Raw genomic sequence first — 24,615 nt, 5'->3', positions numbered from 1 at the left:
CCAGACACTGTGAAAATCTGCTTCAGAGAATCCTCATTATTTCCAATAAAAGTTTTTATCACACTTTAAATTGGTTTGAGTCTTTCTAGTTGAATGGCTCCTCATAGACATGTGAGATGAACATAGAAAACCTCCTATCCAAGCCTCACTCTGCCACAGAAGAGGAAAGACCTGTGCAAGGAAATCGATGTTTGGATTTTATCTCAGGTACTTTTCTGTCATTCTTAGTTTCAGGAGAGAGTTGAAGATTTGGAAAAAGAACGAAAATTGCTGAATGACAATTATGACAAACTCTTAGAAAAGTAAGTACCAAGTTTGGATCCCAGAGCACTGTTTGCTATAAAAGACAGTTATAGAAAAGGGTCCTCACATTCTAAAAACACTACCCAGTGTTGGTAAGGATATGGGGAAGCTTACACTCAATACTCTTAGTGAGAATATAAATCAGCACAGTCTTTTTGGAAGGGAATTTGATGCTATCTATCAAACTGTTAAACATGCATATACATGTATTTGCAAAGATGATGTATAATAAGAATTTTAATTACTGCATTGTTGGTAATAGAAAAAAAAAGTGGAAACATTCAAATTTCCTTTGATAGGGATTGGTTAAATAAATCATGTTGCATCCCCACAATAAAATACTATGAAGCTGTTAAAAATGAAGTAGATCTATATGCCTAAAACATATTGTTAAAAGTCAAGTTGCAAAAGACTATGTTAACTCTGACTTAATTTATTGTGTGTGAGTGTGTGTGTGTGTGTGTGTGTGTGTGTGTGTGTGTGTGTGTGTATGTGTGTGAATCTGCAATCCTCTAATGAGATGAAAGGATTAGAGTAGGGCAAAGAGGAACCTTCACTTTTAATCTATATACTTCGGTATCATCTTGATTTTCCACAACAAGCATATATTCATTTATTAATTTTGAAATTTAAAATACCTGGAAGTTAAAAAAAAAAAAAGTTAAATGTGCCTTCTGACTCAGTGTAAGGCAGCCGAAGGTAGATTGGGGAGGTGGTATGGGAGCATCCTGGGAACATCTGATGCTCTTCAACTCAGTGAACCAAAGTAGTGAAACAAATGGCAAACATTACTACTGACCTCTTCCCTTCATTACTCAGAACATTATCTTCTTGGATCATCATGTAACCTATGGATAGGAAGGGCCAAGAACTCTTAATACGAGCCTAAGCAAGTTGTTTTTAGACCACATTTATTGCAATGATAAATAGAAAAAACACATATGCAAAAATAATAGCTTGGGGGAGCCTCAGTTATGCATCTGACTGACTCTTGGTTTCAGCTCAGGTCATGATCTCACAGTTTGTGCGTTGAAACCCCACATCGGGCTCCATGCTGACAGTGCAGAGTCTGCTTAAGATTCTCTTTCCTTCTCTGTCTCTGCCGCTCCTCCACACATGCACACAACTCTCTTTCAAAATAGATAAACTTAAAACAATAAAGGAAGAAGTAATAGCCTGATTATCAATATCTCTTCAATCAAAGACTGACCATGTGTGTTTTACACTCAGAATGGGTCTGCCCTGGCAGCTAGATACAGGGGTGTGCAGGGTACAGTCATTGGGAAGTTTAATTCCTGCCCTTCAGTATAGTAATTTATAATCTAGTTCAAAGACCAGTATTTTCTAGACCAGCCATTGGTGAAGATAGAGGAATGGAGTAAGGAAAAGAGGAGACTCTGGTCCTCATTTTTTTAAAAAAGTTTATTTAAGTAATCTCTGCACTCAATGTGGGGTTCAAACTCACAACCCTGCAACCAAGAGTCCCATGCTCTTCCAGCTGAGCCAGCCACGCGCTCCTGTTCCTCATTTTTTTTTTTTTAAATTTTTTTTTTCCAACGTTTATTTTTGGGACAGAGAGAGACAGAGCATGAACGGGGGAGGGGCAGAGAGAGAGGGAGACACAGAATCGGAAACAGGCTCCAGGTTCTGAGCCATCAGCCCAGAGCCCGACGCGGGGCTCGAACTCACGGACCGCGAGATCGTGACCTGGCTGAAGTCGGAGGCTTAACCGACTGCGCCACCCAGGCGCCCCTCCTGTTCCTCATTTTTAATTGAGCAGGCCTGAGAATGTCTTAGTACACAGTTTTGCACCTAAAGAAAGCCATCATGCTGGAGAAGTTCCTTGGGAAATAGATGTGACTTGGGTTCTTTGCTCGGTGGGGTATCCAAGACCTAAACAGAAGTGATACTAAGGATCTCCTCAGTAGGGCCCCAAAAGTTCCAAGGCAGTTGGTAAATGACAGTTACAGAGAAACCAGGGACAGAAAAAACATGTAGGGGAATGAATGATGTGCTAGGCCCAGGAGATGCTGAAACTGTGTATTAAAGACGTCACATCACACACCTTTGAGTATTTATCTGACATCTCTCCCCTCACTTCTTGCTTCCCATTTTCAGCATGCTGGACAGCAGTAATCAGCCTCACTGGAGCAACGAGCTTGTGGGAGAACAGCTACAGCAGAAAGTCTCTCAGTTGCAGGATCAGCTGGATGCTGAGCTGGAGGAGAAGAGAAGAGTCTTACTTCAGCTGTCCAGAGAGAAAGGTAGGTCAGGCTGTGAAGACCTTTCTCAAATGAGGCATCCTCTATGTCTGGTGTGGGAGAAGGGAGCTTGGGCCAGCATTTCTAGTATCCCCTCACCCAATCGTATTTTTGTGTGGGTCAGGAATAACTAGAATACGAACACTGGCACTCAGATCAGATTCACAATCAAGAAAGCATGACATCTGCCTCACATGCATATATTTTCAGTTGTAATGCGTTTTCATTTGGGAGGATGAAAACTCTTAAATTTTTTTTTTAAATCTTTATTTTTGAGAGAGAGAGAGAGACAGAGTGCAAGTAGGGGAAGAACAGAAAGAGAGGGAGATGCAGAATCCAAAGCAGGCTCCAGGCTCCAAGCTGTCAGCACAGAGCTCGACACGGGGCTCGAACCCACAAACCACAAGATCATGACCTGAGCTGAAGTCAGATGCTCAGCCGACTGAGCCACCCAGGTGCCCCGAAAACTCTTAAATTTATCACATTTTTAAACATTCACTTTATTGAAAGTATTGAAAATGAATTTCTCTGCCTTTTATTCTTATCAGTCATTTTAGAGGTGATTGGGAGCCTTGTTTTTATTTTGTTTAGTACCTAATAGCTCAAATTGAGAAGCAAATTACTGCTCTTGGTTACCACTGCCATTTCCCCCTGTCTTAGCTCTGAGGTCATGGTAGATAGTTACTGGGAAGATTTTTAAATCCTGTCAAAGAGACCTTTGTCTCACTTCTTTTTGCTAGGCTGGACCTTGACATTTAGTATCAAATTTATATTTCATCAGATTCTAGTACATTCACATAAGAGAGTGAAGGAAAAAAAATACGACATCGAGAAAGATAGAGACAGGAATCATAAAAAGATAGAGCTCAGTTCATGCTAAGGACCTTGTAGTTTGTACAAAGTACAGATAAAATCTTGTAAAGGCTTTGGGGTAATCTAATAATCTTCCCCCTCTAATACATGATAATGAAATGATCACACTAAACACAGATCACTTCCCTTCCCTAAAACACCCACATCCACCCACCCAAACAAACACACACAGAAATGCCCAAATGTCCATTCTCCCTCCCTCCACATCAGGGTGGGGGTAGAAGTGGAGGTGGGTGCCACAGGGAGCCCATAGCAGAGAAGTCAGAATGGAGTTGAGGAGGAGTTGGAGAGATACTGGTTTGGCTGGTGCCATCAAAAAGTTTGCACTGGAGGGGTGCTTGGCAGGCTCAGTGGGTAGAGCATGTGACTCTTTTTTTTCTTCCTTTTAAGTTTCTTTATTTATTTTTAGAGGAGCAGAGAGAGAGAGAGAGAGGGAGAGAGAGAATCCCAAGCAGCCACTGCACCATCAGCATGGAGCCTAATGCAGGGCTCCAACTCAGGAGGTGTGAGATCATGACCTGAGCCAAAATCAAGAGTCAGACACTTAACTGACTGAGCCACCCAGGCGCCCCAGCATGCAACTCTTAATCTTATGGTTGTGAGTTCAAGCCCCACATTGGGTGTGGAGCTTACTTAAAAAAAAAAAAAAAAAAGTTTGCTCTCTCTTAAGACAGTCAAATGGCTCTGTTTGCTGCTGCTGTTGCTGCTGCTGGTTCTGCTACAGCTCTGCAGGTGTTTTTTGTTTTGTTTTTAGAGTCCCGGGTGTCAGCTCAGTTTACTGGGTCAATAAGCCAGAACCCTTTTGTAGAAATAAGAGAGAGTTGCTCCTCTAAGGGTAAATTTATAAAATGAATTAAACATTAGTGGGAAAATTTAATTAGAGCTTGGTCCAACTTTAACCATGATTACCGATAACCACCAGGTTTCACCTTTCCGGATGATTTTTTCTCCCCCAGATCAAAACAAGAATCTGTGTCTTAAAGTCACCCATCTGCTTCAGAAGCATAAGCAGGACGAAGAGATCCTCCAAAGTCAAGACCTAATTTCCCGGTCTCCTGACAGGCAGTCTGAACCAGCCACTCACCCAGCTCTATTGCAAGAGACCACTCAGGTAGAGGTAAGAGATGTTTAATCAAGCAAGTTCCCTGGACAGATGGATGGCTGGCATATATCCCTAGAAGAGATCAGAAAAGTAGCTGAAAAATCGTGTCCTGATTGAGGATAGTATTGAGAAGGATGTGAGAAGGCTGAGAGCACAGATAGCTTCATGAGCTCTGCACATTTTCTCCACCCTTTACAGCTTATAACATCTAGAATGCTTTTTCCGATGAGGACTTGAAATGATCTGCTGAAGAGCAAACAGCCATCAGAGGTTGTGTAACTTATTGCTGCTACCGAGCATGCGGAAGTAGAGGAGAAAGCCCATTTGAAGTGACATAAGTCCTCTTTTACTTTTGGGAGTAGATTCCGCTGCTGGTATTTTGCTATTACCAACAACTGCTTTAATGAGAATCATTATTTCTGTGCCCATCATATTTATACTCCCTTTTACCAATGCTTTTCTCATGATAGCCATGTGAACCAGAAAACCAAGAAGAAAAGAAACTGTCCCAGCTGTTGAGTGAATTGCAAGTGTCGCACGCAGAGACCACACTGGAACTAGAAAAGACCAGAGACATGCTTATTCTCCAGCGCAAAATCAACGTGTGTTATCAGGTGCAAGAAAAGGTGGTACAGGAAGGGGCTAGATAAATGGGCACGTGAGGACCACACTGGGCCTGAAGCGGGGCCCAAGTTTCCAGAGCTGTTGCAAGGGAATATGCTGCTCTGTGCAACACAGAGTGTGCTGTCCTTTGATGTACTTGAGGGCGCACACCAGCGCCATGGCACCTTGGCAATAGAAACTGGTGAAGGGGCCAGCTAATGAAAATGGCAGGTATGAAGCTTCTGGGGTGAAATTTTCCCAGCATTATGAAGCTATTATCCTATGGCACTGTTAGCACAACTGGTCCTAAAGGGGTCTGTGATGAACCCAAGACTTTTTCTTGTGGGTCAGTCTGCCCCGTGTAGAAGATAGTGGAGTCTCCTTTACCCAGCAAGTGCCACCTTTTTATCTGGGCTCTTTGGTGCTGGGTCACTGAGATAGAAAAGTTCAGACATTTTTTGTTTCTTTGTTTCAGGAGGAACTGGAGGCAATGATGACAAAAGCCGATAATGAAAATAAAGATCATGAGGAAAAGCTGGAGAGGTTGAATCAACTGCTAGACCTCAAGAACGATCGTATCAATCAGCTGGAAGGTATTTTGAGAAGCCATGGCCTTCCAATATCCGGCAAGTCTTAGTCCTTTGTTCTTGTCTTGGACCTGTCACATAGCTAATGCCTGTGCTCTCTCTGTGCACCTGCCTGGAAGGCTGCCTCTTGTGTCTTGGAATGTAGTGCATGCCACCTCTCCTGTTCTTTATCCCATCATCTTTGGTGTTTTAATACATGGTTAGCAGCTTCTTTTCCTCCATCATGTCAGTGCCTTCCTCTGATTTCCCTGAAGAGTTTCAGTGGGGCCCAGCAATTGCTGAATCTGTTTTGAGAATTAAGAGCACATCACTGTTGGCCCTCACGGTGGCATAACACACTTCCTCTCTCAAGAGTGTTTCCACAACCCAGGCCTATCCAGAGCTTTATCACTCATCTTGCATCATCCTTTTCTGTGATTTCTCTCCAAAAGTCTGTAAATTCTTTGTTGCAGTTTGAGGATGTCAACATGACAGGGCAGCTGGCTGGACACTTGGGCAAATTTCATAGTGTGATACTTCCTATATTTAGTACAGTCACTGCTCACCAGGAGCTGGCTTAAGCCTCACACATCAAGAATATTGGCTTTGTTATTATACTCCATTTTGAGAGACCTGATTCACACTAACCAAATTCACCAAAGATTGATATTTAAACCAGATCGTTCACTTATTATTTTATGACAGAGTCCATTTCATGGCTGCCATGAGAATATTTGGAACTACTGTTCAGGGAAGCCCTCTCTCTGGAAATCAGTAAGCACGTTACTTAATGAGCACGGAACTAGAGTAAAGGGAGGTGGGTCATGCTGGGGCATGATTTATCCAGGCCAGGTGAGTCTGTTAAAAAGCCACTGCCATATAACAAAGGAAATCCTCCCCTTGGGTTGAAATCCTCATGTCTTTCAGATTCAGGATCTTTCTCCTGGGACAGGTCAGGATAAATACTCTTATCTACTTCTAAAGATTCATTTGCTTTAACTTACAGTTTTTTCATTACTGATAAGATCAAAGAGTTTTTCATATGTTTAGCAGTTATTCGTATTGTTTCTTCTGAGAATTGCCTGTTTCTGTCCTTTACCTGTTTCTTAGTAGTATTTTATTCATTTGTAGAATTTCTTTATATGCTAAAATTATTAACCCTGGGTCATGTAATACAAAACTTTAAATATATTTTATTTTAGTTGTGTTAATCTTATCAATTAAGAAGCTATTAGTCTAATTTTTGTATTCCATTTATTTTGGGCAGGAAGACATTTTGATGTGTTCAAAATATTTTTATTCTACTACTTTAACTCTTAATATAGGACTTTCACCATTGATACCCTGTGACGATTCAAATACTCTCCAGTTTGAAGCAGATTGTGTATCAAATTTTCTGATTGGTTGGACATAGGAGGTAATGCACAGAATTGGTAGACTGTCTTACATATCTTTTGATCCCATTGTTCAACCTCTTTCCAGTAAGTTTCCTCTGCAACTTTTTACTACATTACTCTTTGACTTTAAGTGGATTTTTTTTTTTTTTTTGCCTTCTTATCATGAAAACAAACTTTTAACAGAATGAAAATTCCTGTGACTGATCTGGCTGGAGAATGGGAATACTTTCTTGGTGGAACCCAATGTAATGTAATAGGCACTATGACTATAATTCGGTATTCTCTTGATGGCCCGTATCCCAAAGTTTTGGAAATACTCATATTTTGTGTTTCAAGTACGTCTCTGTTGGAATTACCAATTAACTCAGAGGACCTTTCTGTAAGATAAAACAATGATATCTGCAGATGAAATTGTGCCTCCAGTGTTTTCCTGAGCTTAGGATTTACTCTCCGGTCATTCGTTCTGTACCTTATCTACAAAGCAGGCCTTGGGTTATTTAGCCGTCAGAATTCAAAGCTCCTACTTGTCATTCTATTTCTTTTCCTTTTGAATCACATGGTGTCTTGAAATAATCACAACTTGGAATTTCATCATGGTGTTTATTCTCCTTCCATCCAACTTATTTTACCCTGAGGAGGAGCTCTCTATGCTTTAATGGATAGGCAGTTTTCTTTTCCCTCTAGAACAGCTCAAAGATGTGGCTTACGGCACCCGACAGTTGTCATTATGTCTGCAAACACTGCCAGCCCATGGAGATGATGATGAAGCAGACATTTCTCTGCTGCATCAGAGTGAGAATCTTTTTGAACTGCACATCCACCAAGCCTTTCTGAAGTCTGCTGCCCTGGATCAGGCTGGAGACACTCAACCTACCACTTTCTGTACTTACTCCTTCTATGATTTTGAAACCCACTGTACCCCACTAGCTGTGGGGCCACAGCCCCTCTATGACTTCACCTCCCAGTATGTGGTAGAAACAGATTCCCTTTTTTTGAACTACCTTCATGGGGCTTCAGTCCGTCTTGATCTACACCAGGCTGTAGCCAGTGAGCACCACACGCTTGCAGCTGGATGGATTTACTTTGAGAGGGTGCTGGAGACTGTGGAGAGGGTCCATGGCTGTACCATACTTACTGGTAAGTGCTGTCGGCTTCCCACAGCTCCCAGGACTAATGCAGAGTTTCCCAAAGCCTATAGTTGGTCTTTTGGTCATTTTCCATTTTCTTCTTCTGCCTTGTTCTTAATCCTCACCACACCATCTGTGTCTTCCATGCGTTTCATACTTTCTGCTACCCAGGAGCTGGTGGAGAAGACTTCGGGGTGCTAGAATACTGGATGAGGCTGCGCTTCCCCATAGGATCCAGCCTACAGGCATGCAATAAGCGAAAGAAGGCTCAGGCCTACCTGTCAGCCAATGTGCTTGGTGCCTTGGAGGCCCAGGAAGATAAGGTGAGAAAAAAGGATGTGCCCATGTATCTCAGAGGAGCCTCAGCCAAGCAGTTCAGGAGAACAGCTCAGTCTTCCGCTCTCAATAAGTATTTGTTGAATGTGCATGAAGGAGAAAAACTGTGATGCCACAACTAATCCAGAACTCTTGTGGCTGTGATGCCACAACTCTTCCCTTGGTCAAACTTGGTTTTGAAATGAAATCATACCCTCAGAGCTAGCTGCCTCTCCCTGCTGTGAACAAAATAGCTTCTCTGTTCCTTTCTCTAAGATAAGGCTTGAGTGCCAGCACCTCTTTCAAATAACTATCTTCCAGAGCCACTTTACAGGCAGGCGAATGTCATTAGGTTTCTCTGGGACCCAGTCAGGATTCTACAGCAGTTTAGGTCATAGCTCTTCCTCATCAAGGGTGCTGGGCTTCACCCACAACAACTCTCTCAGGCCACCCTTTTCCTTCATCCAAGACCAACATCTTTCCAGTCCAGATTGGAGACCTGGAAGCATCAGAATGAGCTGCGGGTGGAAATCATCAGATGCTATGGCCTCCGGAGTCGGCGGCTGGGAACCCAGCCCAGTCCATACGTCATGTACCGCTTCTTCACCTTCTCTGACCACGACACTGCCATCATTCCAGCCAGTAACAATCCGCACTTTAGAGACCAGGCTCGATTCCCAGTGCTTGTGACCTCTGACCTGGATAAATATCTGAGGCGGGAGGCCCTGTCTGTCTACGTTTTTGATGATGAAGATGCAGAGCCTGGCTCGTACCTTGGCCAAGTCCAAGTGCCCTTGCTTCCTCTCGCACAAAACAAATCCATTAAAGGTGGGAGTTCAAGTCTATCGCATCTTTATGCTCTCTGCCCAGTGTTGTCTTCCTGTCCTACTTTTCTTTGATGACTTGCTTGGAACAGTCTCTCTTTAAAAACCTGCTGAGGTGCGCCTGGGTGGCTCAGTCCAGTGAGAGACTACACTTCGGCTCAGGTCATGATCTCATGGTTTGTGAGTTCGAGCCCCGCGTCGGGCTCTGTGCTGACAGCTCAGAGCCTGGAGCCTGCTTCAGATTCTGTGTCTCCCTCTCTCTCTGCCCCTCCCCCACTCATGCTCTGTCCCTCTCTGTCTCAGAAATAAATAAATAAATAAATAAATAAAATAAAAAATAAAAAAAAAAAATTAAAAAATTAAAAAAAACCTGCTGAGAGGATTTTAGAGTATTGTCAAGAGCAACAGAGCAGAAGACTCAGATCCCCACTAATCCTATAGAAACATTGCTTCTTCTGCTTCTTTTTAGCAACAAAAGCAAGATTCTTAAGTGGGTAGACCCACCAACCTAAAGTCCATGCGTCCGTCTCTAACAAATCTTTTCTGACTCGATCGTGCTTCTCAGGATTTATGTTTACTTAAGGCCTGTTGTCTCTCAGCACATGAGAGTGGATATCAGATTATAAACTGTGTCCTTAATACTCTCTTGTAATTCCCTTGCTTCTTTTAAACACAAGTTAGACTTTCATGCCATGCCATAGAAAAGGTAAATTTCTTGGATCTCTTTCCCCCCAGTACAGAACTGAGGTGAACTTAGGAAAGGTCACCTCTCTGGTTGCAGTACTGGGGGGAGGATGAGGCAGGGATGTCTGTGCTCCCATTGTGAAGTAGGGATGGGTATAGCTAGTACCAGCTATGTTTAACAAGCTTCTGGATATTCTACAAAATGTGTGAGTCCTCCCTCCTTCCAGTACTACAAGAGCTGAAAGAAAGAAAGAAAAAGAAAGAAAGAACGAAAGAGAAAGAAAGAAAGGAAGAAATGAAAAACTGATACTTTTGCTTATAATTTATCTTTTGCCAAAGGAAGAGGCAATATGAGCCATCTGTTAAATTAATCAGTGTTACAAATCAGAAGCCTGGCATTTGGAAACAGCGATTTTGCTGAAGTTTTCTTGGCTTTTGTTACTTTAGAAATAGGGACCACTTGAGTGTAGATAATGGTTTCTTTGGTATGCTTAAGGCCTGGCAAGCATTTGGTAATAGTAATAATGTAGTCATGTTTATTGGCTAGGTGACTGAGGACAAGCAAGCTATACCTTTCCATACGTCTTTTGACTATCCCTTCCTGAAACCTGGAGACTCCCATCTTCCCCTACAAATATTCTAAGTGAATATTAGAAGTAAACATTCTAAGTGAATATTAATATTCACTGCTATTTTATGTTACTTCTGAGTGTATTATCACCATGCTTAGGTAATGGATGTTAATTCATGACAAGCAAATTATGGTAAAATTCAAAATGGGGAATGGATAAGGTGCTGATAAATACTCATCTACTTCATATGATCAGAACTTATTAATGTCTGTGTGTGTCCCAGGTGATTTTAACCTCACAGACCCTGCGGGGAACCCCAATGGATTTGTTGAGATGCAATTGGACTGGAAATCTTTCTACCAACCCCCAGAGAGCTTCCTGAAACCAGAAACTCAGCCTGAGGAGAATACCACGAAGGACAGTTTAGAGATCTCATCTGAAGAGGAAAAGGCTTCCTTTCTCCCCCAGGTAGCAGATCTCCACCAATCCTGTGAAACATATTTGAAGAAGATGGTATTAAAATTGTAGTAAAAGAAATGCCTTCCATGAATGTCAGGTGTTCAGCAAACTTATTCTGCATCCCTCGCAATGTCATGAGCCACCTACTGATGGAGAAGGATCCTGGGTTTTATTACAGGGAGGAAAGAAAGATGGCATCTCTCAGCTCTGTGGCAGGCGAGGAATGAAGTCTAATGCTAGCTCACAAATCCCTTTCTTGAGTATCAAGGATGTTAAACTCTCATCTAGTAAGGCTGTCTCTGATACTTCTGTTTAGGACCTGATGGCATTTGGTGAGATTCCCATTGAAGCTGGCCAGTATCAAGCTAAGAGAAAACCTCCACAGGTGGGAGAAAGAAAGGAAAGGGAACACCAGGTTGCAAGCTACTCAAGAAGAAAACATGGTAAAAGAACAAGCATCCAAGGAAAGAACAGAATGGAGTATCTTAGTCATAACATCTTAACTGGAAATACACTACAAGTAAGGCCTTAGAAACCCTGCAGAATTAAAATATGAGTTGTAGTGTCCCCAGAGATACTATTCTCAAGTAGAAGCAGACACCCAAGATAAGCAATTATCATGGCTTTTTGTGGCTAACATGTGTTTCCTCAAACACAAGTAGTTTAATAAAACTCTGAAGTGTTCACTTCATTTCATTGTAATTTAGTTCAGCAGCTTATGGACTCTGCAATTTATGCTTAGAATTTTAGCAGTCCACCTCAACTGTAGTGAAAGTAAGCTAAAGAACAAGTATTTATCGAACACCTACTATATGCTTGATACTGTCTTTTCTTCATAGGAAGCTGGATTAAAGTTACTATGTAGCACCTAAAAGTATATATAGGAGATTGTAAATATATATTATTATATGGTTAAATATTATATATTGTTATATTACAATCATGTTGTATGAGTTGTGTAATTGTATTAACATATAATTACTAATTTTGTGAAATTATTATTATATACACAACTGACCCTTGAACAACATGGACTTGAGCTGTAACACATCCCTGTTTTTTTTCAGTAAACACAGTATTGTAAATGTATTTTCTCTTTATTACAATTTTCTTAATAGCATTTTCTTCTCTCTAGCTTCCTTTATTGTGAGAGTATAGTATATAATATATATAGGATGTATTAGTCGACTATTTATGTTATTGGTAAGTTTTCTGGTCAACAGTGGACTATTAGTAGTTAATTTTGGGAGGGATAGTCAAAAGTTATACACAGATTTTTGGTGCCCCAAACCCTCATGTTGTTCAAGGGCCAACTGTAATTATAATTGTCTTTATTCTGAAGCAGGTGAAGTACACTGAATGGAAGTTCTCAGGGCTCAAGAGCTCCATAGATGATGGTTTGAAAAATCAGCAAAAGGAAGAGAAAATTACATCATCCCATTCAGTACCAATGCAGAAAGAAGCCCTGAATCCTGTAAATGGTATTGTCCATTTGTTTGTTTGTTTTATTTTTTTTCAACGTTTATTTATTTTTGGGACAGAGAGAAACAGAGCATGAACAGGGGAGGGGCAGAGAGAGAGGGAGACACAGAATCAGAAACAGGCTCCAGGTTCTGAGCTATCAGCCCAGAGCCCGACGCGGGGCTCGAACTCACGGACCGCGAGATCGTGACCTGGCTGAAGTCGGACGCTTAACCGACTGCGCCACCCAGGCGCCCCTGTTTGTTTGTTTTAATGGCATTGTCTTTTTAAAATCTAATTTCCTATTTAATCATTGGGTTATTTTTTCAAGCCTGTATTTACTACCCCCCCCCCCCAATCTTGCATTGCTAAACTTTTCATGGAAAATTAGTATTGAACACTCTAAGCTTAGTTTTATGTTACAAGTGTGCTGGTTAGGCCAATGAAGGCTGGAATTTTTAAAGCTAGTTTGCTTGCCAGTTTAGTTACCTAACAAGTATATCTTGTGAATTATGGTTACAAAGAAATAGAAGGAGTGTGGTTGGCTCATTTGTGATGTTGATCCAAAATGTTTTAAATTAAGGCAAGGCTTTTTTGTGTTACAATGCAAGGTAGACATGATTTCAGGTTATAGTATTGGCAAACTAGATAATTCAGACCAACTCTCATTGATGACAGCTAAAATGCTGAAGTGAATATATTTTCTCAAGATCTTAACGTTTCTTAAAAGCATTATATAGTCAATAAGAAGAGAGGGAAGAATTACCTAGCCTTGACGAGGGAGATGATTGAAGCTCAGGGAAGTGAGCTGAAACTCCTGTAGCCCTGGGATGTTGTCAGTCTAGAGAAAGCAGTGGACAGACAGAACCATGCTTTTGGTGGACTTTTGGGACAGGGAAATGGGATGCAGTCTCAGTCTGCTGTCTGCCAGCATAGGCAGATGTCTGCTCAGGGCAGAAATTCCTACTTTGGTCTAGGACCCAGAAGGCAGCACCATTCTGAGCCTCTGAATGGTGAGGCTGAGAGGAAGAACTGTGGTTTGGGCACTTGCAGGCCTAGAGACACAGGGCTGATCAGTGACCACCAGGACTCCAGATACTGGAATTATCAGACATGGCCTGGGCAAGAGCTGTGGTTATCAGCTTCATGGAGATGAAAGCTGAACTTTAAAATTGCAACAAAGAACTGGAGCTATGAAAACATTAAGGTTGTAAGTTTTTAAAAAACATTTTGTTTTAAAATAATTTCGGGGCTCCTGGGTGTCTCAGTTGGTTGGGCAACCAACTTTGGCTTGGGTCATAATCTCGCAGCTTGTGAGTTCAAGCCCTGCATTGGGCTCTTTGCTGACAGCTCAGAGCCTGGAGCCTGCTTCGGATTCTGTATCTCCCTCTCTCTGCCCCTCCCTTGCTTGTGCTATCTCTCTCTCCCTCTCTCTCTCTCTCTCTCTCTCTCTCTCTCTCTCAAAAATAAATAAACATTAAATTTTTAAAAAATAAAATAATTTCAAACTTACATAAGAGCTGCATGACAAATTCATCAACTTTTAGCATTTTCCCACTTACTGCTTTGTCATTTTTTCTGAAGCATTTGAGAACAAGTTGTACATCTCATGCCCCCTTACTTCTGTGTATTTCAGTAAGGAAATTATATGAACAGTAGAGTTATCAAGCATGCAGTCTTAACATGGACACATATTACCTCATGTCCAGTCCATTTTCAGAATTTTCTAGTTGTCCCAATAAGGTCCATTATCACAGTTCTTTTAATCTTTATCTAACCCAGGATCATACACTGCATTTAGTCATTACTCTTTGGTTTCCTTTAATCTGGAACAGTTCCTTGTCTTCACCTTTCCTAATACTGACATTTTTGAAGAGTATAAATGAGCAGTTCTGTAGAGTGTTCCTCAATTTGGATTTGTCTGATGTTTCTTTGTAATTAGATTCAGGTTATGAACTTTTTACAAGAGTACCACAAAAGTGATATTATGTCCTTCTCAATGCATCACATCAGGGGATACATGATGTCTGTCCCATTATTATGATGTTGTGTTAATTTTTATCACTTGGTTAAGAAAGCATCTGCCAGGTTTTTAATCATAAAGTTAATAATTTTTGCCTTTGTAATTATTAAGTAATCTGTGAGACGTTATTTTGAGACTACATAAATACGTTATTCCTCATCAAATTTAACTTAATAATTTTGGTATTGATTTGTGGGGGGGGGGTGTCTGAATCACAAAATGTTTACAAAATACATTGCATATTTGGAAATGAATCAATAGAAATTATAGAACTGCTCAATATAGAAATTTATGGAGGAATAGATGGGTTGAAAATAGATTTTAAAAAAAGAAAACAGATTAGGTACAACTGAAGTGAGAATTGGTAAAGATAACTAGAATAAAACAAGGAGAGACAACAAGATGGAAAATACAAAAGAGAAGACAGACATAAAGGATAAAATGAGGAGGTCTAAGCAATGTTCAATTAGATATGGAAGAGGAAGGAGGCAGAAGTAATATTTAAAGTGATAATGATTTAGAGTTTTCTAGAACTAGTGAAAGATATTAGCATTGAATGAAATGAAGCTCAAGTAGGATAAGTTTTAAAAAAAATCCAGATGTGGGGCACCTGGCTGCTCAGTTGGTAGAAAATGTGACTCGATCTTGGGGTGTGGGTTTGAGCCCCACATTGGGTGTAGAGATTACTTAAAAATTAAAATTAAAAAAATCTACATCTAAACATATCCTACATAGTAAAAATGCAAAAATAAAATCAAATAGAAAATGTTAAAAGTATCCATTTGGGGCACCTGGGTAGCTCAGTCAGTTTAACATCTGACTCTTGATTTCAGCTCTTGTCATAATCTCATGGGTTCATAAGTTTGAACCCCATGTCGGGCTCTGTGCTGACAGTGTGGAGCCTACTCGGGATTCTCTCTCTCGCCTTCTCTCTCTCTCTCTGCCCCTCCCCCACACTCTCACTCACTCACTCTCTATCTCTCTCAAAATAAATAAATAAACTTAAAAAAAAGTGCATCCATTTAAAAGAAAAAGATTGCCATGGTCCATTGATAATATGGACAACTGACTTGTCAATAGCTACAACTATAGTCAGAAACCAGTGGCTTCAATATGCCAAAGGGAAATAACTGCCAACAAAGAATTCTCCAGAAAACAAAAATGCTCTTCCAGAATGAAAACAGAATAGACATTTAAAGACAAACCAAAATGGATGGCTTGCTTTCAAGCTACATTTTAAGGTTGTCCTTTAGGCTGAAGGAAAATTATCTCAGAAGGAAGCACAAAGGTGTAACAAACCAGGAAAAGCAAAGAATATGAGTTAGTTTACATTACTATATAAAGCAAAAATATCAGCTTGTGGGGTTAAAATACATTTAAATTTAAATATATAATGTAGTAGGTTCAACGGTAGCCCCACGAAAGGTATGTCCATGTCCTGAACCCCAGAATTTGTAACTGTTATCTGATTTGAAAAAAGATTTTTTGCAGATGTACTTAAGTTAAAGATCTTGAGATGTAGAGATCAGCTTGGATTATGTGAGTGCACACACAGAGAGACACATGCAGAAAAGAAGGCAGTGTAACCACAGAGGCAGAGATTGAAATGATGTGGCCACAAGCCAAAGAATGCCTGGAGCCACCAGAAGCTAGAAAAGGCAAGGGAAGAAAAGGAAAAATATCCTCTAGAACCTTTGGAGTGAGCATAGACTTCCCAATACCTTGATTTTGAACTTCTGACCTCCAGCACTAAGAGAGAATAGATTTCCAGTTTTATTTCTTTCTTTTCTTTTCTTTCTTTCCTTTTTTTTTTTTTTTTTTTTTTTTTACTTTTTTTCATGATACTGGAGAGATGGACATTTCATCCAGACCAAGTTTAAATGACTTGTACATGTTTTATGTAAGCCAGAGGCAAAACCAAAGCTAAAATAACATTTGGCACAACAACTAATATTACTTGAAAAAGCTCATAGAAAGTTCACCATCACCTTAAAGATCAATCACTTTATTACAGAATGAATGACTCTACAGAAAAGAGAAAAGAGACCTAAAGGATAAAATGAGAGGATCTAAGCTATGTTTAATCAAACGTAGGAGAAGATAAAGAACGGAGACAGAGGCAATGTTTAAAGTGATATGTGAAATTCACATCTGCATTCAGAAAATGAAATCATGAGAAGAAGGACTATTTTTTCTGGCCTCTCAGTTGTTACCTTCAATAGTGAGTTGTGGATTGCTTTCTTTAATGACCTTCAGGAGCTTCTGGATTTGAGCATCGGATTCATCAGTCTTCAACCTGAGTGTCCAGAGGGGGCAATTTTGAAGTTTCAAGGCTTCACACAGCATCTATACTCCACTATACTCCCAGGGAACTCTGGCCCAGGTCTAGCATGATCAGGTTCTGTTGCTTTTGAGGGTAGACAAGAGGTCTCACAACTGAAAGAAGTGATGGCACATCCCCACAACCACAGAAATCTCAGATTACATGGTGGTTTCTTCAAAGCCTTACAAAGAACTGTAGTAGTTACTATGTGAGTCAGTAACATACTTGGCTAACATACAAGCTAACATACTTGGCTTGATTTTTGTTGGAGAAACTTTGATAGGTGATTGCAGCCATCACTGGATATGTTGCAGCACCATAGCACCAGAGTATGTAGTTTATGTTGGGGTAACTCAAGCCCTCACATAGAAGTTTCATCCCATAGGTGTCCCAGCATAGGTGTGTCAGCCTCTGGTTGATGCTCAGAGCACAAAAGAGCTTCTTGCCACAGGTTACTGTGAGGTGACGTTCTCCTGTGACAACCTCTGCAGGAAACACTTTAGGTATCTCTAAATTGTGTACAGCAAATTGACACGCTTATCCAAGAGCTCATTTGTTGTGAGGTTCAAGCATGCCGTAGACTGGTTGATTTCAAGAAGGAGAAACCAGCTCATTGATGAATGGTGGAATAGTAAGAAACCAACCTGATATAGTATGGATTACGTTTTAGGTGTCTCAAGACCACACACAATAGGAAAGCATATCATTTTGGTCATTTCTGTGAGTGACCAGATGCATTGGATCTCATGGCCAGCAAAGGCAAGACAGAAGTTCCAATAAGCAGCAGCTAGAGAAATATTTTTGAGGACCACTTTCTGGAGATTACAGGTAGCATACGTTTTTCACAGAGAATCCTTGTTGGTGAGGTACTAAGGAAGATCTGACTGATGTCCAGAAATATCAGATTCTCACTTGAGCCATGCATGAAACAAAAGTCCATCCAGAAAGGAGGCAATTGTCGATGATTCTGGGACCTCTGAACCTGAGCATCTGATTCTGATGCAGTGTCATTCTCCAGGAATACCTTCTATAGCAAAATTTTCTACAAGTTTTGGCAATGCTTAAGGTGGAATGTAAGCATGATGTCCATTTTATTTTTCAAATGCAGTGACATTTCCTTGATGTGGGCAGTTGCATCCTTTACAAGCTGTTCTTCCTGAGATTCAAAAAGACAGTACAAAACCATCTCCTTCATTGAGCAGAAGGGTTTATTCTCATCTGACTGTGCTTTGCATTTCAGTAAGTTCCATTTGACTTTCATTGACATTCGGGAGTCAAAAGCTGTCTTCAGTCCCATGCCTCTCTTTTCTTTGAATGGCTGACTAAAAAGTTACCCAACTTGGGTCAGGTTAGCATTCTTTAGTCTTTATTGAAGAACAGCTTCTGCACATTACATTTTTTTTTTTAATTTTTAAAGTTTATTTATTTATTTTGAGAGAGTAAGTGGGGGAGGGCAGAAAGAGGGGGTGGGGGAGAATCCCAAGCAGGCTCCACACTGCCAGCGTGGAGCCTGATGTGGGGCTTGAACTCACAAACTGTGAGATCATGACCTGAGCCATAATCAAGAGTCAGACGCTGAACTGACCAAGCCACCCACACACCCCAACTTCTGCACATTCCTAATGTCCCACCTGAGGCTTTCCCTGTCTTCTTCCTCCTTGCTCTCCTGTACATAGAACATGGTGACAAGAAACTTTTGGACACTGAGTTCAATGAAGGAGTAGCAGCCCTTACAGTCTTTGCCCTCCTGGAAGATACTTTTCCAGGAAAGGATAGAGGTTAGATTTTTTTTTTAATTTTTAATGTTTATTTATTTTTGAGACAGAGAGAGACAGAGCATGAACAGGGGAGGGTCAGAGAGAGAGGGAGACACAGAATCTGAAGCAGGTTCCAGGCTCTGAGCTGTCAGCACAGAGCCCGACGCGGGGCTCGAACTCACGGACCGCGAGATCATGACCTGAGCCGAAGTCGGACGCCCAACCGACTGAGCCACCCAGGCGCCCCGAGGTTAGATTTTTTTGATGCAAGTCTCCAAAGGTCTTCCCCATCAAAGATGTTTGTGTCCACATGCCCTCAGCAGCTAGAAGTCACAGACCTTTTATTGGAGCTTGGAGGTACTGACTGGGACAACTGTCAGGTACCTGTATGAACTGGCTGCAAAGGAAACACAGAAACAGAAATGTGGTGGTTTGACAAGTCAGAACAGGATCCTCCCCCTTCTCCATCTACAGTTTCAGACAAGTGCAGATGATCCAGCACATGGCAGGAGACAAGCTCATATGGAACAAGGTGGCATGGCTCCTCATCAAGTCACAAGCTCACAGCACTTGATTTTTATTCTCAAAGTATTTCAGTAAATATGCCTTCTTGTCCAGGCATAAGAATCCCTCCATTTCTATGAAGAGGGATTGATCAGCCAAGAGTCTGCACTCTCTAAAGGTGCCGGGTCATGTGGTGATGAGTAAAGTGGCCTTGGGTAACATTGTTCTCTTCAGCAAACTACCCAAGAAGATGGGCACTGGATTCCACTTCTTCCAGTTGCCCTATGTCATGGATAAGTGCCCCTGAGGAGACTCTCAGTCACTGAAGTCATTGATGATTAACAGGATTTTCTGCTCTTGGGCTACAGTCCTGGAATGACCTCCTGCAATCCAGGCTAGTCCTTGGAGACCAGTTCTAAAAAAGTGTACAACCTATTGTGGTTGAGTTCTTTGTAGTTGAGATAGAAGGCAGAATTGAATCTTTGTGAGGTTGACCTGTGTCCATTCCAGCATCAACTCCTTTGCCAGTATGGATTTCCCATTGTCCACAGGACTGTGCCATGTGTAGAAATGGTCCTGCAAGCATTTTAGGATTATAGAAAATGGGATCAGTGTCTCATATCTCTGGGACAATATGGATGTTTTCATCAGCTCCAGGTCAAAAGTTGCTTTTAAGCCACTAAGTTTTTGGTGTTTTGTGACAGCAGCCATAGAAAATTAATGCAAGCAATAGCAAATATTTGGTAATTAACCAACATACTTCTAAGTAACCCTTGCATCAAAGAAGAGCTGCTAAGGAAAATTAGGAAATTTATTGAACTGAATGAAAATGAAAATACAACATATCACAATTGATGGGATGCAGCTAGAGCAGTTCTTACAAGGAAATTTTAGCTTTAAATGCTTATGATTAGGGAAAAAAAGATCTGAAGTCAATACCCTAAGCTTTTACTTTAAGAAGCTAGAAAAGAAAAGAAAAAGGAAGCTAGAAAAAGAAAATAATATTAAACCCAAAGAAAATAATAATGAGCAGAGTAGAAATCAATGAAATAGAAACAGAAAAAGAATAGAGAAAATCAATGAAGCCAACTTTGAATAGATCAGCAAACTTGATAAGCCTTTATCTAGACTGACTGTAGTAAAGATCCAACAGAAACTACTTAGTAATTTGAACAGAAGTTTAATATAAAGAGTTATTAACTATAACAGGAGATTGAACTAGGGATGGTGGTGAGGATTGACTAGTAAGAAGTAAACAGAACTCTAAAAAATACAGGTATTTCAGATTTAAAGAATATCCACTAATCCCTAGAACTGAAATAAAGTCCCCAAAGAAGAAATAGGTCTGGTAGACAACCCTTTCAGGCTGAAATCCAGACCTCACTGGAGGGAGTGAAGTCATGTTTTATTGAATAGAACAGAATTTGGCTGTGGCTGCACATCAAACCTCAGAGAATCTGTGAAGTTGACTTCTGGAACATTGCAGGTAAACCATTCACAGAGAGATGCCAAGCCAGTGGCATTTCACCTACTTGGGGGTGGGGTGGGGTACCAAGAAAACTGCCCACAGGGAGGTGCCATATACTACAGGCCACTGGAAACTACTAGAATTGGGTGTTGCAGAAGCCATGTGCTACTAGAAATGTGTTCTACAGGAAACGATGTGAGCTGCTGGAGCCAGGCATTAAGTTGCATGAGCCTTGTCTGCAGAGTCCTTATCTTCTGCAGGAGTCTGCCTAAAACCGGGGAGAGAAACCTTTTCCTCCTTCAGTGATCCTCTGTGCTCACTTAAACTTAACATGGTGCCATCTGGCAAAGAAGAAATATTTACAGGGTGCAACTCCATCATTGCAGAGCAGGCAGTTATATTGAGTTGAAAGACAATTAATTGATAACTGGCCTGCTGATTAAGGGGGAAAAAAAGCAAAGAGACGAGTTAGCAAAATCAGGAATGAATGTAAGATCACTACAAACTCTATAATTAAAAGGACCATAAAAGAATATTAAGAACAACTTTATACAACTTAGATGGAAAAGACAAATTCTTAGAAAGATACAAATTAGCAGAACTGACTCAAGAAGAAATAGAAGATCAGAATTGACCTTTAAAAAGTACAGAAGGAAATTAGTAATTTAAAATCTTACCAAATAAAAAGTCCAGTTCTGGGGCACCTCGGTGGCTCAGTCGGTTAAGTGTCTGGCTCTTGATTTTGACTCAGGTCATGACCTCACAATTCATGGGATCAAGCCCTGCTGTCAGTACAGACCCTACTTGGAATTCTCTCTCTCCCGCTCTCTGCCCTTCCCCTGCTTGCATGTACTCTCTTTCTCTCAAAGTAAATAAATAAATATTAAAAAGTACTTTTTAAAAGAAGAATTCCAGTTCTAGATACCCTCACTGATGAATTCTATTAATATTTAAGGAAGAAAAAATGCTGATCCTTCAGAATCTCTTTCTGAAAATAGTAGATCCAGAGAAACTTTCTAACTGATTTGATTATAAAGTAGCATTATCCAGATACCAAAGCAAGACAAAGACATTAAAAGAAAGTCAACTATAGACCAATATTCAACATGAACACAGATGTAATATCCTAAATGCAATATTAGCAAACCAATCCAGCAAAATATAAAAATATTAAAAGGGTTGTGCTCACCATGTTCAACTGAGATTTATTCCTAGAATGCAAGTTTAGTTTAATAGCAGAAAATTGATTTATTTAATACACTGTATTAGTGGAATAAAAGCTTTATGATCATCTCAATAGATAGGGGGAAAAAAGCATTTTACAAAATCCAACTCCTATTCTCAATAAGAACTCTCACCAAACTAGGTAGAAGGAAATTATTTCAAAGTAACAAGGGATAATAAAACCTGTAACTAACATCTTACTTTGTGGTAAAAGACTGAATGCTTTTCCCTGAAGATTGAGAAAAAAGAAAGGATTTGTGCTTTTATCACTGTTTGAACATTATAGTGGAGATTTTAATCATTGCAATAAGGCAAGAAAAAGAAATTGAAGTCATAACAATTGGAAATAGAGAAGTAGTGCTACCTTTATTGACAATTGACATCTTTGACCTCCTTTTTAGAAAATCATAAGAAATCTACAAAAAAATTTTTAAAACTAAAAGCAAGTGAACAACATTATAGGTTATAAATCAGTATACCAAAATCAATTGTATTGCCATATAGTATCCATGAACACTCTAAAATAAAATCAAGCAAACAATTCCATTCACAGTATCGTCCAAAAGAATAAAATATTTAGGAATAGATTTTAAAAAAGAAATGCAAGACCTGTATACTGAAAACTACAAAAGTTCCTGAGAGGAATTAAAGAAGTTTAAAATAAATGAAGAAATATATCATGTTTATGGATTGGACCACTCATAATTGTTTTTTTTTTTTTTTTTTTTTTTTTTTTTTTTTGAACGTTTATTTATTTTTGGGACAGAGAGAGACAGAGCATGAACGGGGGAGGGGCAGAGAGAGAGGGAGACACAGAATCGGAAACAGGCTCCAGGCTCTGAGCCATCAGCCCAGAGCCCGACGCGGGGCTCGAACTCACGGACCGCGAGATCGTGACCTGGCTGAAGTCGGACGCTTAACCGACTGCGCCACCCAGGCGCCCCCACTCATAATTGTTAAGATGGCAGTTCTCCCCAAAATTTATACATGAATGCAAAGAATTTAGAAAAACCAAAACAATTTTGAAAGAACAAAGTTGAAATTTTTGTACTACCTGATTTCAAAACTTCCTTAAGGTAAAGGTAGAGTATTTCAGACAGTGTGGTATTAGCATAAAGATAGACTTACAGATCAGTGGGACAGAATTGTGAATCCAGAAATAAACTTTCATTTTATGGTGAATTGATTTTTCCACAAAGGTCCCAAGACAATTCAATGGGGATATCTAATCTTTCCATCAAATGGTGCTAGGACAATTAGATATCCACATAGAGGAGGGGAAAAAAACCTTAGACAACTACCTCACACCAACCATAAAAATTAACCAAAATACATTATAAATCTAAATATTAGAACCAAAACTATAGAATTTCTAAAAGAAAACATAGGATAAACTATTTGACCTTATTAGACAAAGATTCTTTAGCTATGACATCAGAAGCATGGTCCATAAAATTAAAAAAAAATGATAAATTGGACTTAGGCAAAATAAAAAATGCATGGTCTTCAAAGGACACCGTTAAGAAAATGAAAAGGTCAGCTATAGATTAGGAGAAAATATTTGCAAATCACATTTTTTTTCCTTTTTTAAATCTAAATTTTAGTTGCAAATCACATTTCTGATAAAGGACTTGCATCCATAATCTGTAAGGAATCCTTACAACTCAGACAACTCAATTTAAAATGGTCAATAAATTTGACTAGACATTCACTAAAGAACATATATGAATGGCAGTTAAGCATACAAAAGATGCTCAACAGCATTAGTCATTAGGAAAAAGCAAAATAATACCACAATGAGATACCAGTACACTCCAGCTAGAATTGATACATTCTAGAGGTTGACTGTAGCAAGCGTTAGTGAAGATGTGGAAAAATTGGAACCTTATGCATCACTGTTGGGAATAGAAAACAGTACGACTACTATGAAAAATATTTGGCTATTTCCTAAAAAATAAAACATACAGTTTACAATCCAGCAATTCTCTTCTTTTTTTTTTTAAAAAATTTTTTTTTCAACGTTTATTTATTTTTGGGACAGAGAGAGACAGAGCATGAACGGGGGAGGGGCAGAGAGAGAGAGGGAGACACAGAATCGGAAACAGGCTCCAGGCTCTGAGCCATCAGCCCAGAGCCGGACGCGGGGCTCGAACCCACGGACCGCAAGATCGTGACCTGGCTGAAGTCGGACGCTTAACCGACTGCGCCACCCAGGCGCCCCTAGCAATTCTCTTCTTAAGGGTCTGTCCAAGAGAATTGGAAACATTTGACCATCCAAAGACTTGTACACAAATACTCAGAGCAGCGTTATTCATCATTCAGAATAAGGAAAGATGTCTTAAATAAAAAACAAAATGTAGTAGTCATGAAGAAAATATTAATAAGGTTGACTACTTTAAAAGTAAGAATTTCTGTGTAGCAAAAGATTAAATGGGCAAGAGTGGAAATGATATTTGTAAAACATGCGACCATCAAAAGGCTCAAATTCAAAAAATATGCAGAACCCCTACAAATCAATTAGAAAAAGACAGCTCGCAGCTTTTTCTGCCCACTGGTCCTGTCCCTGTGCTTTAATAAAAATCACCTTTCTGCACCAAAGACGTCTTCGAGAATTCTTTCTTGGCCGTCAGCTCTGAACCCTGTCATTTCAAAACCTCATCAACATTAGTAAAATTTTCTTGGGGTGCCTGAGTGGCTCAATAAGTTAAGTGTCAGACTCTTTGATTTTGGCTCAGGTTGTGATCTCACAGTTCTTGAGATCCAATCCTG

General features: G+C 40.1%; 1 protein-coding gene and 2 pseudogenes across 10 annotated transcripts in view; 1 reads left to right on the top strand and 2 right to left on the bottom strand.

Annotated features, from left to right (window-relative positions):
- Positions 1–24,615, top strand: part of RPGRIP1 (RPGR interacting protein 1) — a 92,226-nt gene that overhangs the window by 41,259 nt on the left and 26,352 nt on the right. For 2 of the 10 annotated variants that reach the window (XM_086710192.1, XM_086710190.1), the window contains 11 exons: positions 229–302; positions 2,422–2,567; positions 4,394–4,554; positions 5,010–5,153; positions 5,618–5,735; positions 7,790–8,242; positions 8,404–8,555; positions 9,033–9,375; positions 10,911–11,095; positions 11,403–11,606; positions 12,429–12,567. In XM_086710192.1, the coding sequence (XP_086566318.1) occupies positions 229–302; positions 2,422–2,567; positions 4,394–4,554; positions 5,010–5,153; positions 5,618–5,735; positions 7,790–8,242; positions 8,404–8,555; positions 9,033–9,375; positions 10,911–11,095; positions 11,403–11,606; positions 12,429–12,567 (2,119 nt within the window). Of the gene's footprint in view, positions 1–228; positions 303–2,421; positions 2,568–4,393; positions 4,555–5,009; positions 5,154–5,617; positions 5,769–7,789; positions 8,243–8,403; positions 8,556–9,032; positions 9,376–10,910; positions 11,096–11,402; positions 11,607–12,428; positions 12,581–12,798; positions 12,857–24,615 lie in introns of those variants that run through there. The other 8 variants (XM_086710197.1, XM_086710193.1, XM_086710191.1 and 5 more) reach the window with 8 other exon arrangements.
- On the bottom strand, positions 16,898–18,276 carry LOC147580115 (NACHT, LRR and PYD domains-containing protein 2 pseudogene; annotated as a pseudogene).
- On the bottom strand, positions 18,224–19,865 carry LOC147580114 (NACHT, LRR and PYD domains-containing protein 2 pseudogene; annotated as a pseudogene).

The sequence above is a fragment of the Puma concolor genome, chromosome B3 (genome assembly GCF_028749965.1).
Source record: "Puma concolor isolate L17-30 chromosome B3, mPumCon1.1.hap2, whole genome shotgun sequence".
Classification (NCBI taxonomy): domain Eukaryota; kingdom Metazoa; phylum Chordata; class Mammalia; order Carnivora; family Felidae; genus Puma; species Puma concolor.
Note: the sequence above shows the minus strand (reverse complement) of the source record. Positions and strands in the feature narration are given on the sequence as shown.